This window comes from Myotis davidii, unplaced genomic scaffold, assembly GCF_000327345.1.
Source record: "Myotis davidii unplaced genomic scaffold, ASM32734v1 scaffold37, whole genome shotgun sequence".
Lineage (NCBI taxonomy): Eukaryota > Metazoa > Chordata > Mammalia > Chiroptera > Vespertilionidae > Myotis > Myotis davidii.
In genome coordinates, this window is record NW_006289395.1 from 669,425 (window position 1) to 683,419 (window position 13,995).

General features: G+C 46.9%; 3 protein-coding genes and 1 long non-coding RNA gene across 6 annotated transcripts in view; 2 read left to right on the plus strand and 2 right to left on the minus strand.

Moving 5' to 3' along the window:
- Positions 1 to 6: 6 nt before the first annotated feature.
- Positions 7 to 921, plus strand: TMEM88 (transmembrane protein 88; the record flags this gene model as incomplete). Its single annotated transcript, XM_006761657.2, has 2 exons — positions 7 to 153; positions 258 to 921. Coding segments are annotated over 2 exons (417 nt in total), but the record flags the coding sequence as incomplete, so codon positions are not given.
- A 602-nt stretch (positions 922 to 1,523) lies between these two features.
- On the minus strand, positions 1,524 to 3,135 carry NAA38 (N(alpha)-acetyltransferase 38, NatC auxiliary subunit). The gene is made up of 4 exons (XM_006761659.2): positions 3,047 to 3,135; positions 2,226 to 2,490; positions 1,852 to 2,035; positions 1,524 to 1,682 (listed from the first exon to the last, which is right to left on the minus strand). Exons 2-4 carry the CDS (start codon positions 2,304 to 2,306, stop codon positions 1,570 to 1,572), a joined length of 378 nt encoding a protein of 125 aa, XP_006761722.1. The 5' UTR covers positions 2,307 to 2,490; positions 3,047 to 3,135; the 3' UTR covers positions 1,524 to 1,569.
- Positions 2,563 to 4,783, plus strand: LOC102760534 (cytochrome b5 domain-containing protein 1). 3 transcript variants are annotated; one of them, XM_006761658.2, is made up of 4 exons: positions 2,563 to 3,092; positions 3,180 to 3,256; positions 3,394 to 3,612; positions 4,183 to 4,783. In XM_006761658.2, exons 1-4 carry the CDS (start codon positions 2,933 to 2,935, stop codon positions 4,411 to 4,413), a joined length of 687 nt encoding a protein of 228 aa, XP_006761721.1. In that variant the 5' UTR covers positions 2,563 to 2,932; the 3' UTR covers positions 4,414 to 4,783. The 3 variants fall into 3 exon arrangements, with proteins under 3 accessions (XP_006761721.1, XP_015418063.1, XP_015418065.1); XM_015562577.1 differs by having other exon boundaries at positions 2,563 to 3,256; XM_015562579.1 differs by lacking the exon at positions 3,394 to 3,612 and having other exon boundaries at positions 2,563 to 3,256.
- A 3,960-nt stretch (positions 4,784 to 8,743) lies between these two features.
- Positions 8,744 to 13,995, minus strand: part of LOC107182782 — a 16,603-nt gene continuing 11,351 nt past the window's right edge. Inside the window, exon 2 of the long non-coding RNA XR_001513514.1 lies at positions 8,744 to 8,831. This is a non-coding gene — a long non-coding RNA (uncharacterized LOC107182782). The remainder of the gene's footprint in view (positions 8,832 to 13,995) is intronic.

The window sequence follows — 13,995 nt, forward strand, 5'->3', positions numbered from 1 at the left end:
GGGACCCCTTACTGCTGGGCCTGTGCCGTACTGGTCACCGCCCAGAATCTGCTGGTGGCTGCCTTCAATCTCCTCTTGCTGGCGCTGGTGCTGGGGACCATCCTGCTACCCGCGGTCACCATGCTAAGCTTTGGCTTCCTCTGCCACTCCCAGGTGAGCGGGCGCCCCAGGGTGTGCGTGCGAGTACGGGTGCGGGGTTTATGGGCCACAACTTCTCGCCTGGGCTGTTCGGCTTGGGCCTGACACCTCCTCTGCAGTTTCTGCGCTCCCAGGCACCCCCCTGCACCGCGCACCTGCGGGACCCGGGCTTCACGGCCCTGCTGGTCACCGGATTCCTGCTACTCGTGCCGCTGCTCGTCCTCGCTCTGGCCAGCTACCGCCGCCTCTGCCTGCGCCTCCACCTGGCCGACTGCCTCGTGCCCTACAGCCGAGCCCTTTATCGGCGCCGGCGCTCCCCGCAGCTGCGGCAAATCCGGGCCTCACCGGGGTCCCAGGCCGTTCCCACGTCAGGAAAGGTATGGGTTTGAGGACCCTCGAGTCAAGAACAACCCCGACGAATGCCCTCCTTTTCAATCCGCCCAAGGACTTGAAGCCTGGGGGTCTTCCGACCTACCCTGCCCCGTCCCTGCCTAAGCCAGTCCTAGCATCCCCTTGGCAAACTGCAGCATCTGTGGACCCAATGTTGGTGAAAATTCGCCATTCCGAAAACCCTTTCTGTTTACTGTCCATGTCTGAACCCTGAATATCTGGGCTGGACCCTGCACATACACCCCCCACCCCACCCCCCATCTTGTGAATAGGACAACTGAGCCTCACTGGTGCCCTCCTTTTCCGGCGCAGCTCCGCTAGTATTTACGGGCTGATGGGTGAGGTTGGAGGGGAAGGAGTGACCACACGTTAATAAAGAATTAATGAACTGAATGTGCTTCTTGGATCCTGTGAGCAGAGGGGCGGTGCAAATACTATCACTACTGCTATGTGCCCAGGAGAAGGAAACAACATGGGAGGGGGTGTGGCTCAAGTGTGCAGACGGGAGCATCCTCCAGCCTCTTGGCCTTCCCTTATCGCATCAGCCTGTTCTTCCTGACCAGACCCAAGCTCTGTCCCTGACCCCAAAGTCACCTCCCCATCAATAGAGTGGAGAGGGCCTGGGCTTTGTCGCTTGCCCTCCTCCCCTTGGGGACCCGAGCCCGTTCTCTGACCCCAGCTTAGAGGAACTCGGTGTTGCCAGGCCGGGAAGGGAAACAATGGACCTTCCGGAGCAGGATGACACCCCCTCCCGCCACAATTCTGGAGCAGCAGCGTGGGAGGGAAGATGGAGGGGTCCACCCTGGGACCTGTTGGTCCGAAGCTCAGCCTGTCCCCCATCCCCGCCCGCGAACCTGAGGGGACCTGTGGCACTCCTGGAAGTCTAGGTGGTGGAAGGAGGGCTGACAGTGCTTCTGACTTCAGGTAAACCTCCGCTCTAGGGGTGGGAAGTGCGATCTCTGTCCAGGCATCCCAGCTACACACACACAGGCCACTTGGGTTACAGGTTTAATGAAGTCTAAAAGGCATGCGCGATCATGGTTAGAGATAGGGAGGCCCCGACAGGCTCTCTCTTTGCACCTCAATAGAAACGATGTGGTGTCCGGGTACCATGGCCAAGCCCAACACACGGGGTTCCCCAGCAGAGAAGGAATCTGGAAAGAAGGGTCAGAACATCAGGGAGGCCAGCCAGCGTCGGTCCCGCCCCTTTTGAGCCACGACTTCCAGCCTCCCAAAATAAGGGGTGCAGCCAGGCACTAAAGGGGAATTGCCTCGAGTGAGGATCCACCGCATTCCCAGGCGGTGCATTCCCCGAGCACTGACCCGACGGCTTGAGGAACTCCTGCGCCGAGCCTAGGATAACATTGCAGTCGCGGTCGGTGCAGAGGAAGCAGCCGACCAGCGTCCGTCCATCTGTCATGCGAATGCGCATAGTCTTGTTGAGCAGCGCCTGCAGCTGCTGTCGGGCGCGCGCAGCCGGCGAGTCCTCGCGCTCCCCGTCTGAGTCCTGCGCGGGGCAGTACACGCGCTCAGACCGCGCCGCCGAGGCTGCTGCCCGCCCACGGAACCACAGCTCCCGACAGCCCGTGGGGCGCTCACACGAATCCTAGAGGCTGCCGGGAGCTGCAGTCCCCCCACCATCCTCCCATCTTGCTCCCCGACTGCCCCTCAATCTCGGAACCCAAGCCCACGCTAACCCCAGCGCTGGAGCTGCTTTGACGCCGGCTGCAACAGCCATTCTCCTCTCGTAGTAGCATGGTCGGCCCAGCTCCCGCCATTTCTTCCGGGGCCGCCTCCAGGCCCTTCAACTCCCTAAGAACCTTTCGGGTCCGGTGGTCTGAGATCTCGCGAGCTCTCCCGGCAGCTTTTCTTTCGCGAGATCACCTCTCCTCCTCCTCTTTTCTTCGGCAACTGCAGAGATCTCGCGAGCTTCTACTTTCCAGCGCTGAGGCTCACTGAGTTCTATTATGCCGGATGTACTAAGATATCGCGAGAAACTTTACCTCTTTTTTTTTTTTTACATATTCTTTAAGAACCCTGGAATTTAGCAAGAATATATTTTTTTCAGAATCGCACAACTCTCCCTTGTTTTTCTGCCTCGCGAGAAAGTCTGTCCTAAATATCCCCTGTAGCCCAGGCCACTGTGAATTCTCCCCGGAGCTCCTGAGGACGTAACTCAATTATTTGAAAGCGGGAATCAAACTACGTTTCCCATGGATCGACGCCACTCTTCGCCCACGCAGCGTTTGACCTCTAGACGGTGGCTGAAAAGGGACAATGGTTTCCATGTCAGCGGGTAAACGCTCTGGTCTTAGCTCCAGGATGAGGGAGGATGTAGCAATGAGAGTGTGCTGAGGGGCGAGGAAGAAATTTAAAGGAGCCGGCTTCCAATAGAGCAAGAGCCATGCCACGCCGGGGCCTAGTTGCCGGGCCAGACTTTGAGACTTTCCGGCGTCGGTATTTCACGCCGGTTGAGGTGGCCCAACATAACCAACCGGACGACCTCTGGGTGTCTTACCTGGGATCCGTATACGACCTAACGCCGTTGGCACAAAAACACAAAGGTAAGGGCCACACTCGGTCCGCTGCGGGGTGTTTGTGGGTGCCTGGTTCTCGGGCGGCTAGCATTGACGGCGGCTGTGCCTTCCCAGGAGACCTGCTGCTGAAACCCATCGTGGAAGTTGCGGGTCAGGACATCAGCCACTGGTTTGACCCAAAGACCAAAGATGTGAGTTCTGCCTGGTGTTGTGTGTGTGTATGGCGGGGGGAAGCACTGGAAAGTGAGGATGGGGAGGAAAAAGAGGGGCTAGCCAGAGCCCGAGATAGTGACTGCTCCCACCTCCCTCCCCCAAACCTGCTTTGAAGATCCGAATGTACATAGATCCGATGACTGGTGCCCAGAGATACCGCACCCCCCGGGGCCGCTTTCTGCATATCCCACCTCAGCTGCCTCGCTCCGACTGGGCCAATGATTTCGGGAAGCCCTGGTGGCAGGGGACGCGCTATGAAGTGGGTCGGCTGTCCGCCCAGACCCGGAACATCCGTATCATTAACACACTCACGTCGCAGGAGCACACACTGGAGGTGAGAACTGATGCCTGGGGGCAAGTTAGAGGGAACTGGGAACCCCAGGAAATCTCCAAGCAGATCTTCAGGCCATCAGCTCTCCAAAACCGGTGAGAGCTGTATTTTCACCCCCTTTTAGGTGCAAGCCAGGAAAGCAGACCACCGGTCCCCAGTGGCTGGGTCACAGGGTGTAATGGACTCCTTTATAAGTTCAGGGCAGCAATTTATGTATCTTAGTGCTGGTGGTCCATGGAAACCTTACATGCTGTATTTTGGACAGCAAATGCAATTGGACTCTTAATAGTCTATTGTGGGGATGAAGTTACGGGGCAGTGACATGACTTTGACCTTTAGGGCCATCTATTAGAAGTGGCTGCCACACAGACAGGTAGGTCTTTAGTGCCATTCATTGCATGCTGGAGCTCCAACTTCATTTCTGGGCTGTGGAGTGTCTGAAGCTATCTGCCAAGGGAGGCACTCTGATCCCAGCTCATTTTTGTGGCTCTTGGCCTTTGTTTGGAGTGTGTGTGTGTGTGTGTGTGTGTTCCACCCAGAATTCTAGGAGTGGGGTGCTTTTGTGTTCTCCAGGTGGGGGCCCTAGAATCAATGTGGGAAATCCTACACCGCTATCTCCCCTATAATGCACATGCTGCCAGCTACACATGGAAATATGAAGGGAAGAACCTGAACATGGAATGTACCCTGGAAGAGAATGGGATCCGGGATGAGGAGGAAGAATTTGATTATCTCAATATGGATGGTACACTCCACACACCTGCAATACTGCTCTACTTCAACGATGACCTCACAGAGCTATAGGAAAGGAGATATGTGTTTATGTAGACTCAAGACATATTTTGAATGTGGCTGTTTCTGTGCCCTGTAGGAAAAGAGATGGGGTTGGGGTGGGGGAGTTCCTGGACCGAGACCTCCATTCTACTCTGGGAATTGACCTGTGGTTCCCATCCCCTTATGAAAGATTAGTGCCCTATTCCACAGGTCCATTATAATTTACTCTGAGAAAATTAGGGAGAATGTTAGAAGTTAATTTTTTAAAATGATATAAGAAGACAAAATATCTTGGACTAAGGAGATGTAGAAGAGGATAGAGTTCAGGTAGAACTTTTTAAAAAATATATTTTTATTGATTTCAAAGAAGAAGGGAGAGGGAGAGAGAAACATCCATGATGAGAGAGAATCATGGATCGGCTGCCTCCTGCAAGTCCCCCACTGGGGATCAAGCCCACAACCCAGGCATGTGCCCTTGACGGGAATCGAACCTGGGACCTTTCAGTTCGCAGGCCAACGCTCTATCCACTGAGCAAAACCGGCTAGGGCTCAGGTAGAACTTTTTGATGATAAGAGAAAGAGAAATCTTATACAGGGATGAGGGGTGGAATGACTTTTTTTTTTTCTTTTTTTTTTTTTTTTGGCAACGATGGAAATGGGATGGCTGCAGGAAGATGGTGTTTACAAAGACAGGAATAGGAAATGTCTATCATTGGCCACACAAAACTGGCTAATCTCCCTTCTGAATAGTATTTGTCAGCTGAAACCCAAGGGGAAGAAAGGAAGTGAATGGTTACCAGGGAATTCATTCGGTTTAGATATTATATTATGTGCTTTATACACTGTTTAGTATAACTACACATTACCTATTTTACAGATAAGTCTTTTGTAGTTTAGCAAGATTTAATAAAACTAAGGCAGACTAGTTAGTAATCAGGAGGTAAACCCAAGTCTGCTCAAAGTCCATGTTCTTTTCATTGTAAAGGGAATATCTCAATGTTCTAGGCTCATTACGCAATGGGAACCTGCAGGCTCATTGTGCAGTCAGCTGTTTTTTCTGCAGCTATTAGCAGAGGTATGCAGAGACAGATAGGAGGCAGTGAGGTTAAGTGTCAGCTGAGCAATAGCTATTGAGACTACTTCTTGGTTAATCCCATAGCACAATTTTTCTTCTGACGTTTTCAAGGCAAAGAGGTGGGTATATACTGGTTCCAGGAAAAACTAGAGTTGGGCCTTTGGAGTGGGACACTTTGGATGGTGGAGCAAAGGGAGGCAAATAGCACAGTATGGGCCTGCACATCTTAGGGAATGTGAGGATGCAGGGTTGACTTTGCAAGATATTGTTTCTACAATAAGGGACTTGACAGGGTAATGTAAAGAAAGGAGCTAATTAAGTCAAAATTCCTGAGGACCAAAAGAGAACTGGATTTGGTCCCATTTAACGTAAGCAGGGAAGGAGAATGAGAATAATGGGAATTTCCTGATGGTAACAGGCAAACAAGAAGCAGAGGGGATAGTGCATCCTCCTGACATGGGCCCAGAGCAGACAAAGGTGGCCCCTGTGAGACATTGTGTGGGCTGCATAGGAGTTGTGTGTTTTTTAATGTTTTTATTGATTTTAGAGAGGAGAGGGAGAGAAACATCAGTGATGAGAATCATTGATTGGCTGCCTCTTGCATGCCCCTCCTGGGGATTGAACTCACAACCTGGGCATGTGCCCTTGACTAGAATCGAACCCAGGACCCTTTAGTCCACAGGCTGACACTCTATCCACTGAGCCAAACCAGCTAGGGCCATAGGAGTTTATTGAAGGGCCAACTATGAAAGGCATGGACGAAGGTGGAGACATCTGTTTTGGCGTCAGCAGTACCTGAACACAAGGTGAGGATTGAGGGATTCTTTTAGTCCCATGTATTGCTAGAGTCCATGAATTACCAGAATCATTTTGATGTTTAATCAACTCTACAGTTGTTTTGTGTGCATCATGTTTGCCCAGTTAAATCCTAAACTATTTGAGAACCAAAGCTATGTTGTTGTTGTAGGCCTATGCATCCTCAGGACCTATGGCTATGGGATCTGTCCCTCTTCCAGAGTCTCCTACTTCAATACCTGTTGCCAGAAACACATCCCTCTCCTCACACAACCAGTCACTCTCCAAGTAGACTATAATTCCTAAATATCTCTGGAATCCATCTTCCTTTTTCCAAGCTATCATCACCTCTGGGTTAAAATTACGGATGTAATTGGCTGGCTGGCTAGCTGGCTGCTAGACTGTATCATTAGAGCATTAATCGTGCCCAACTTGTTTCTTGCTGTATTCCAAGTGTTAGGCACACAGTTGCTGCTCAATAAATTTTGATTGAATGAACTCAAATGTTAAGTGAATTCATTTGTTTATAATAACCAGTGAATGGGATGTTGCATCCTAGGAGGCAAGGTGGGGCCAAGAAATAGGATGTCTGGGCTCTGTGCTACAGTCTCTATCCACAGGTTTCTCTTTCCTTGCTCTCCATAGATTTAAGACCAAAAATTATTCCATGAGGTTCCTCTCACCAGCTTTTTGGAGTAATCTGTCATTTCCCATATGGCCACTAGGTGGCTGTAACTGCCTACAAAGTCAGGGAGGGGACTGGAGGAGGGAAAACACTTTCAAATTCTAGAGGTTAGGATTAAAGATGGCCTTTTTGAAATTTATAGGTGGGAGGGAAGGATCTGAAAAAAAGGAAAAACTACGAGGCCATTATTCAATTAGCATTAGGTTTATTCCTGTTTTTCGTTTTTTCTGCAAGCACATACCAGGAAAGGAATGTACAGTAGTTTGAGAAATAAAATTCAGCCCTGACCTGTGTTCTCAGTGGTTAGAGCCTCGCACTGGAGAGGTGCAGATTCCATTCTTGGTCAAGGGCATATACCTGGTTGCAGATTTGATCCGCTGGTCAGGACATGCAGAAAGCAACCAACAGACGTTTCTCTCTCCTGACCCCTCCTCCCCCTTCCACTCTTTCTAAAGGTCAGTGGAAAAAATATCCTGGTGTGAGAATGAACAAAACAAAAAAATTTTAATTAATGTTTAAAAAATCATGGGATAAGTAGAGGATCTGATTACAGGTGTGGGTATGCACGGGGGGAGGCATGGAGCTATGGAAGGAATAAAGACCACAGATCTTTAAGGTAATAGAGTGCATTTGTTTATTCATATTTACTGTTTTGGGTGGGGGGCTATAAAGCTTACCCTAAATGTCCAAGACTGGATGTCTGTATGAAGACTGTGTAAATACTGCCTTGGCCTAAAGCTTATAAAGTAAACAGAATGTTGAGTACAGGGTCTCTTGTTCTGGAGGGAAGTGGGGTGGCAGAATACTGAAAGCTGCCTTTCCACGGTAAATCATAGCAGCTTCAAAGGACTCAATGGCAAATACTTCCCACAAGTCTCGGCCCTATATATACACATCACTAGGGGTAATAAAAAGGGTGGGTTTTTTGTTTGTTTTTTAATGTTCCTTGCAGGAAGCTTGCCTGCTCAATGGGATAAAACACACACAAAAGAGAAATGAAAATTGTACCTCATAAAGGACCAAATTATGTTATTGAAAAAGTTCCCACCCTCATGGCAAATCACAGGTGGATTCTTAACCTGGACCTACAGAAATGGTTTCTAAATATTGTGTGCATGTGTACAGATGTGTATTATTTTGAAGAAAGGTGCTATAATTTCCATCAGTCTCTCAAACTGGACCAACCTCTCCTGCCCCTGAATAGTACACACACACACACACACACAAATATTTTAAAGATGTCCCTCCCCCTCAGCCCTAGCTGGTTTGGCTCAGTAGATAGAGTGTCAGCCCACGGACTGAAGGGTCCCAGGTTCGATTCCAGTCAAGAGCATGTACCTCGAAACCCATCCCAGTTAGGGCACAAGTGGATGTGTCTCTGTCACATTGATGTTTCTCTCTCTGTCTCTCCCCTTCCTTCTACTCTCCCTAAAACTCAATGGAAAAATATCCTCGGAAAAATACCCGTGGGTAAGGATTAACAAAAAATAGACCTTCAAAAGTAAAATATGAAAGGTGACGATATAGTGTCATCCTAGGATTCCTGGCACTTGTCTCAATAGTCTACCTCAACCTGTTCTATCTGTGTTCCCATGGCAGCAATTCCTAAAGATTTACTCTTTGGGGCATAGTTTATGATTAGTCGGAAACATTTTAGTCTCAATTCCGGTCTGGATGTACCGTGGAGCTGAGTGAGGGGATCTATCATGTGTGCTTATGACCACACCCAGTCATGACATCAGGGTCAGGTTAATGCACCCAGCACCCCCAGCTGAGTTTAAGGTAAACCACACAGATGTTTCATGTTGGAAGAACAGTCACTTTATGATGGACCAGCAGGAGCATACAGAGATTTAGTTGTAGAAAAAGCAGATAGTTTGAAATCTGAATAATCTGGAAATAAAAGATTAGGAGGAATTCAAAATACAAATAGATATGCAGTCCAAGCACTGAGTATTCTAGGCACATGGGAAACACTAAAAAAAAAAAAGGCTGGGGAATGAGAATAAGTGAAGTCAGACCACTGCACTGGGGTCAGAGGTAAAGAAGATTGAGATGAGGAACAAGATGGCAGAGAGACTGCTAGAATTAAATCTCTTACTGGGAACAGCTCAGCTCCTGCCCTTTGGGAGCTTAATGTTTAGTGGGAACTTGGGCATCCAGCTTCAATCATCTGAAGCCATATAATGCCTGGCCAAGAGTACAAGAAATACATGTTTGTTTCAGGAATGAATGGCACATGTTACCCCCACTATTTAAAATGACTGAACTCGGGAGCCCAATAGATTCAGATAATGTGGCATCCCTTGCTTTTTGCCCACTCTCACTATTTGGAGGAGCTGAAGAGACCTGAATAATATCATTTGTGTTGGTAAATTCTTCTAATCCTTCTATAGAATAGTAAGGAAGACGAACTATTCCCTTGCCCTTATTAAACAGCCTAGAGGGTTGATATTACTCCACCACAGTTGAGAATGTATTTGGTTGAAAGTAACAGAAGGCTGACTGCTGGGGCTTAACTAGGAGGGGTTAATTTTTCCTCACATAGAATGTTTGTGGTATAGCGACTCCACTAGATAATTCATTAACATCTCAGGTAGCTCCTGTTTTTGTTCTCATGTTTATGGTCTTTGGGGCTGTTCTCCTTCTAGCCTGGATTTTGGGCAGGAAGGAGGAAAAGAAGAAGAAAGGGCAATGCCTATATTAAGCAAAAAATTTCCCAGGCATCCTTAGCAGACCTTTGACTATGGCTCATTGGTAAGAAATATATTACACAATAACCCCTAGCTGCAATGGAATCTGGGACAGGATTTTATATTGACATCCACAACAAAAGCAGGGTCCACTACTGTGGAAGGAGAATGGATACTGGATAGGAACTAGTGTGAACATGCTATTCATCCATTCATTAACAAAAAGTTATTTAGCACTTTGTGCCAGGCACCATTCCACATACTGGAAATACAGCAGCGAAAGTGACAAGTAAGTCTCCTGCTTTATTGGGACTTATACTCTGGTGGGGAAACAAACAAGTACACATTTCAGACAGTACTGAAAGCTATATACTATATCTGTATATGTATGTATATACATACCTGTGTAAACACACACACACTCACACACAAATACCAAAAGTACTATAAGGACAAAAACTAGAATCACATGAGAATGGTGGAACGATCAAGGCTTGTCTGAGATGATCACAAAGGTTGCTCTGTATTACCTATAAATCTGCATTTACCTGCATTATCACTTAATCCTCACAAACTTAAGTCCTATTTTATTTACATTGAAGAAAGAAGGAAACTGAAGCACAGAGAGGTTAAGTCACTTGCGAAAGGGCATACAATTAGTAAGCAGCAGAGGCAGGCTTTGAACCAGACAGTCATAGGCCACCCACAGTTACTGCGTTGCACCACCTCCCTGCACGATAAACACAGGATGCTGTTCCAGGTACCTATCCCTGCTTAAGAAAACCATCTCAAGACTTAAGGGCTTAAAACAACCATCATTTATTTTGCTAATGAACCTGTAATTCAGGCAGGGTTTAGCGGGATAGCTCATTTCCACTCCAAAAGGTGTCAATTGGGTGGATTGCTGGAAGCTGGAGGATTCACTTTCAAAATGGCTCACTCACATGGCTGGCAAGTTGATGTTGGCTATGGGTTCTTTTCCATGCAGGCCTCTATGTGGGGGGGATGGGCTCCCTCATATCATGGGGGCTGGGTTCTAAGAGCAAGTATCCCAAGCGAACCAAGAGGAAGCTGAATCACCTTATATCACCTTGCCTCAAATCCAAGGGAGGGGAACTGGACCTCACTTCTCAATGGGAAGAGTGTCAAAATTATTTTGTAATAAGAGCATTTTGGATGTTGAATATTATGATGGCCATTTTTGGAAAATATAATCAACCAGATGCATTGGAGGCAAAAGGAGGGATAGCCAAATAGTCTGGGGTGTGGATGGAGAAGTGGTCTTTGAAGGGTTGTATGTGGGAGGTGGGGAGTCGATACTTGAGTAGAGCCTTTTTTGAAAACCTAAGTTGAAATACTGACCCCACCTCCCATTTATTCAATTCATTAATATAATACTGAGCATCTAGTGTCATGTAGTGCTGGACCCTGTGAATACACTAATTAATAAGACAATTTCTGCCCCCAGAAGCTTATAGTTTAGTGGGACATTCAGGGAAATTTGTGAGCCTCTTGTCATCTTGCTTTCACTTGTACACAGCAGCCCAGAAAAGCTAAAAAGTCCTCCTCTTTGAAGTCTGCCAAGACTTCCTATTCCTCTTAAGAGTATGTAGGGACACCCTGACTGTCATCCACAAGGTGATGATTTGGCTCCTCCGTGCTCTTCTGCTTCCACAATGGCCTTTACGTTCCTGGAATCCCCCAAAGCACCTTTCTGCCAGGGCCTTCTCATATGCTGTTCCTCTACATGGAACAACATTCCCATCTCCACTCATCATTTGGCCAACTCCTGCTGCTTAAAGTCTTTGCTTAAATGGTACTTTCTCTGAGCAGTCTTTCCTGATCCCTTCAATTATAACAAATCTTTTATCACACCCTCTCAGGCTGCCCTAAAACATCGTAAGTTACAATTCAAATATTTAGCTTTTTGCTTTTGCTTTTGTATTTTTTCTTTTTTAAAAAAAATACATTTTTTTTTATTGAATTCAGAGAGGAAGGTAGAGGGAGAGAAAGATAGAATGATGAGAGAGAATCGTGGATCAGCTACCTCCTCCACACCCCACACTGGGGATCCAGCCCGACCAGAATTGAATCATGACCTCCTGATTCATAGGCTGACGCTCAACCATGAAACCACACCAGCTGGGCTTTCCCTTTACTTTATTATTATTTTTCTATCGCCATGTATCCCCCATATACCCACTTCCACCTCCACCCACTCCCCTCCCTCCCCCACCACAGTCACCACACTGTTGTCCGTGTCCATGAATTCTTTTTTTCTCAATCAAATATTTAGTTTATTGTTTAATGTCTATCTTCCTTCCTTCTGAGACTAAAGTTCTAGGAGGGCAGGGACCACATCCCTAGTCCAATGCCCAGCCCAGAGCAATTAATTGATATTAGTAAAATTAACAAATATAATGTGGTGAATGCTACAAAAGGGCTACGTATGAAATGCCTCAGGAACACCCAAACCCAGTCTGGGGAGATCAGGGAAGGCTTTCTGTCAAAGCATCATCTCAAACTGAGACCTGAAGGACAAGGATGAGGTAGCCAAGTAAAGAGGAAGAAGAGGGTAAAGAGAGAGAATAGATGGCATAAAAGCACAGTTAGAGGTGAGACAGTCTGTGGAGAGCTCAGAAGCAGAAATGCAAAGAGGAGTAAAGCTAAGAGGAGATGGGAGGTCCTGGAAGGATGGACAATGAGAGACATTGAAGTCAGACCAGGTCATGGGAGGCTTTGTAAACCAGGTTGTTTTTTAAAAAGATATCATCCACATACTATAAAATTCACCATTTTACAGTATATGCAGAGTCAAGGCTTTTATACAGAATGGCATGATAAGATTTGCATTTTTAAAGTGACCTGACTATGTCAAGAGAATAGATTGGAGGGAAGGAAATGTGAGGGGAAGAATGTGGAGACAGAGTCTAATGCTAGTGCAGCAGTCCAGGAAAGCAATGAAGGTCGCTGGAACCAAGTTAATGGCAGTGGGGATCAGAGAATATGACCTGAAGTTAAGAAAGAATTGTACAACTCAGTAATTTACTGGAGGCAGTCGGACATAAAGAGCAGTCAAGGATGACACCCAAGTTTCTGGACAGCATGACTGAGATGGGAAGTCCACTGATGGAGAAAGGGAATGCTAGAAGAGGAATCTGATTGGAGAGGAAGATGATCTATTTTTAGTTAGCTGTATGAAGTACCTTTGGGCACGCAAATACAGATGTCTAGATCTTACTGGATATATGACACTAGATCCTGAAGAGAGCTCTGGGCTAGAGTTATAGGTATGTGACTCATCAGCAGAATAACTAATGCTAAAGTCAAAGATAAGATCACTTCAAGAATGAAATGTGATCTGAGTAGAGGGCCTGGGAGGAACAAGATCTAAAGAAGGAGAGAAGGACTCCGAAGGAAAAGCAAGTGCGGTGAGAGAGACCCAGGAAAATGGTGCCATGGAAGCAAGGGAGTGGACACTTGAGAGGACGGGGTGGTAAACAGTGTGAAAACTTACATAGAGGTCAAATAAGATAAGGACTTGAGTTCCCATAATTCAGCAAACAGCGAAATGGTGGTGTATTAGAGTTGTAGTTGGATGAGATATGAATGGGATATCCACTGAAGAAATCCAACTGCAGAAGGGAGGAGTGTTCAGGCTTTGAACCATACACAGAATCCTTTCCTTCCTTTAGTTTCCATTTAACCATAAAATATGGATAACAGAAGTACAGTGTCACTAAGGACAATAGGCATAAACCGGGATACGATCACTTAAAAAGAAGCAACCTCCAGTGTTGTTAAGATTAAAATAAAATATGGGGAAATGCCCAGCAGTATAAATGGTCCTTGGAACAGGCACAGGAAAATTTTAGTTTTGTTTCGCTCTCCGTGTGTGCTAGCCCCTCTTTATTTAGTAATGAATGCTTTCCTTGGGATATCCCGAGATTTGGCATTATTAGGCATCCAGGTAACATTTGCCTTGATTAGAAAATCAGTAGGCCATATCTGTGACTAACATTTGGTTTTCTGATCTAACAATAGTGTTTGTGGCCTGGCTGGCATGACTCAGTGGTTAAGCTTCAACCTATAAACCAGGAGGTCAAGGTTCCATTCTGGGTCAGGGCACATGCCCCAGTTGCAGGCTCGATCCCCAGTAAGGGGTGTGCAGGAGGCAGCCGATCAGTGATTCTCTCTCATCATTGATGTTCCTATCTCCCTCCGTCTCCCTTTTTCTCTGAAATCAATAAAAATATATCTTTAAAAAAAGTTTTTTATCATACTTTACTGCCACTTCATGGTTAATTAGTAAGCAGGCATAATCAAGTCTTCACGTGCAGAAACTGCAGGTATCTGAAGACCAG

Bases quoted from the DNA above. Each gene is read 5' to 3' on its own strand.
- NAA38 (XM_006761659.2), bottom strand. From the start codon at position 2,306: ATGGCGGGAGCTGGGCCGACCATGCTACTACGAGAGGAGAATGGCTGT. The intron at 2,036-2,225 runs GTTAGCGTGGGC...TGCCCCGCGCAG, and splicing joins AAAGCAGCTCCAGCGCTGGG to GACTCAGACGGGGAGCGCGA. The intron at 1,683-1,851 runs GTCAGTGCTCGG...CCTTCTTTCCAG, and splicing joins GGAGTTCCTCAAGCCGTCGG to ATTCCTTCTCTGCTGGGGAA.
- LOC102760534 (XM_015562577.1), top strand. From the start codon at position 2,933: ATGCCACGCCGGGGCCTAGTTGCCGGGCCAGACTTTGAGACTTTCCGG. The intron at 3,257-3,393 runs GTGAGTTCTGCC...CCTGCTTTGAAG, and splicing joins TTGACCCAAAGACCAAAGAT to ATCCGAATGTACATAGATCC. The intron at 3,613-4,182 runs GTGAGAACTGAT...TGTGTTCTCCAG, and splicing joins CGCAGGAGCACACACTGGAG to GTGGGGGCCCTAGAATCAAT.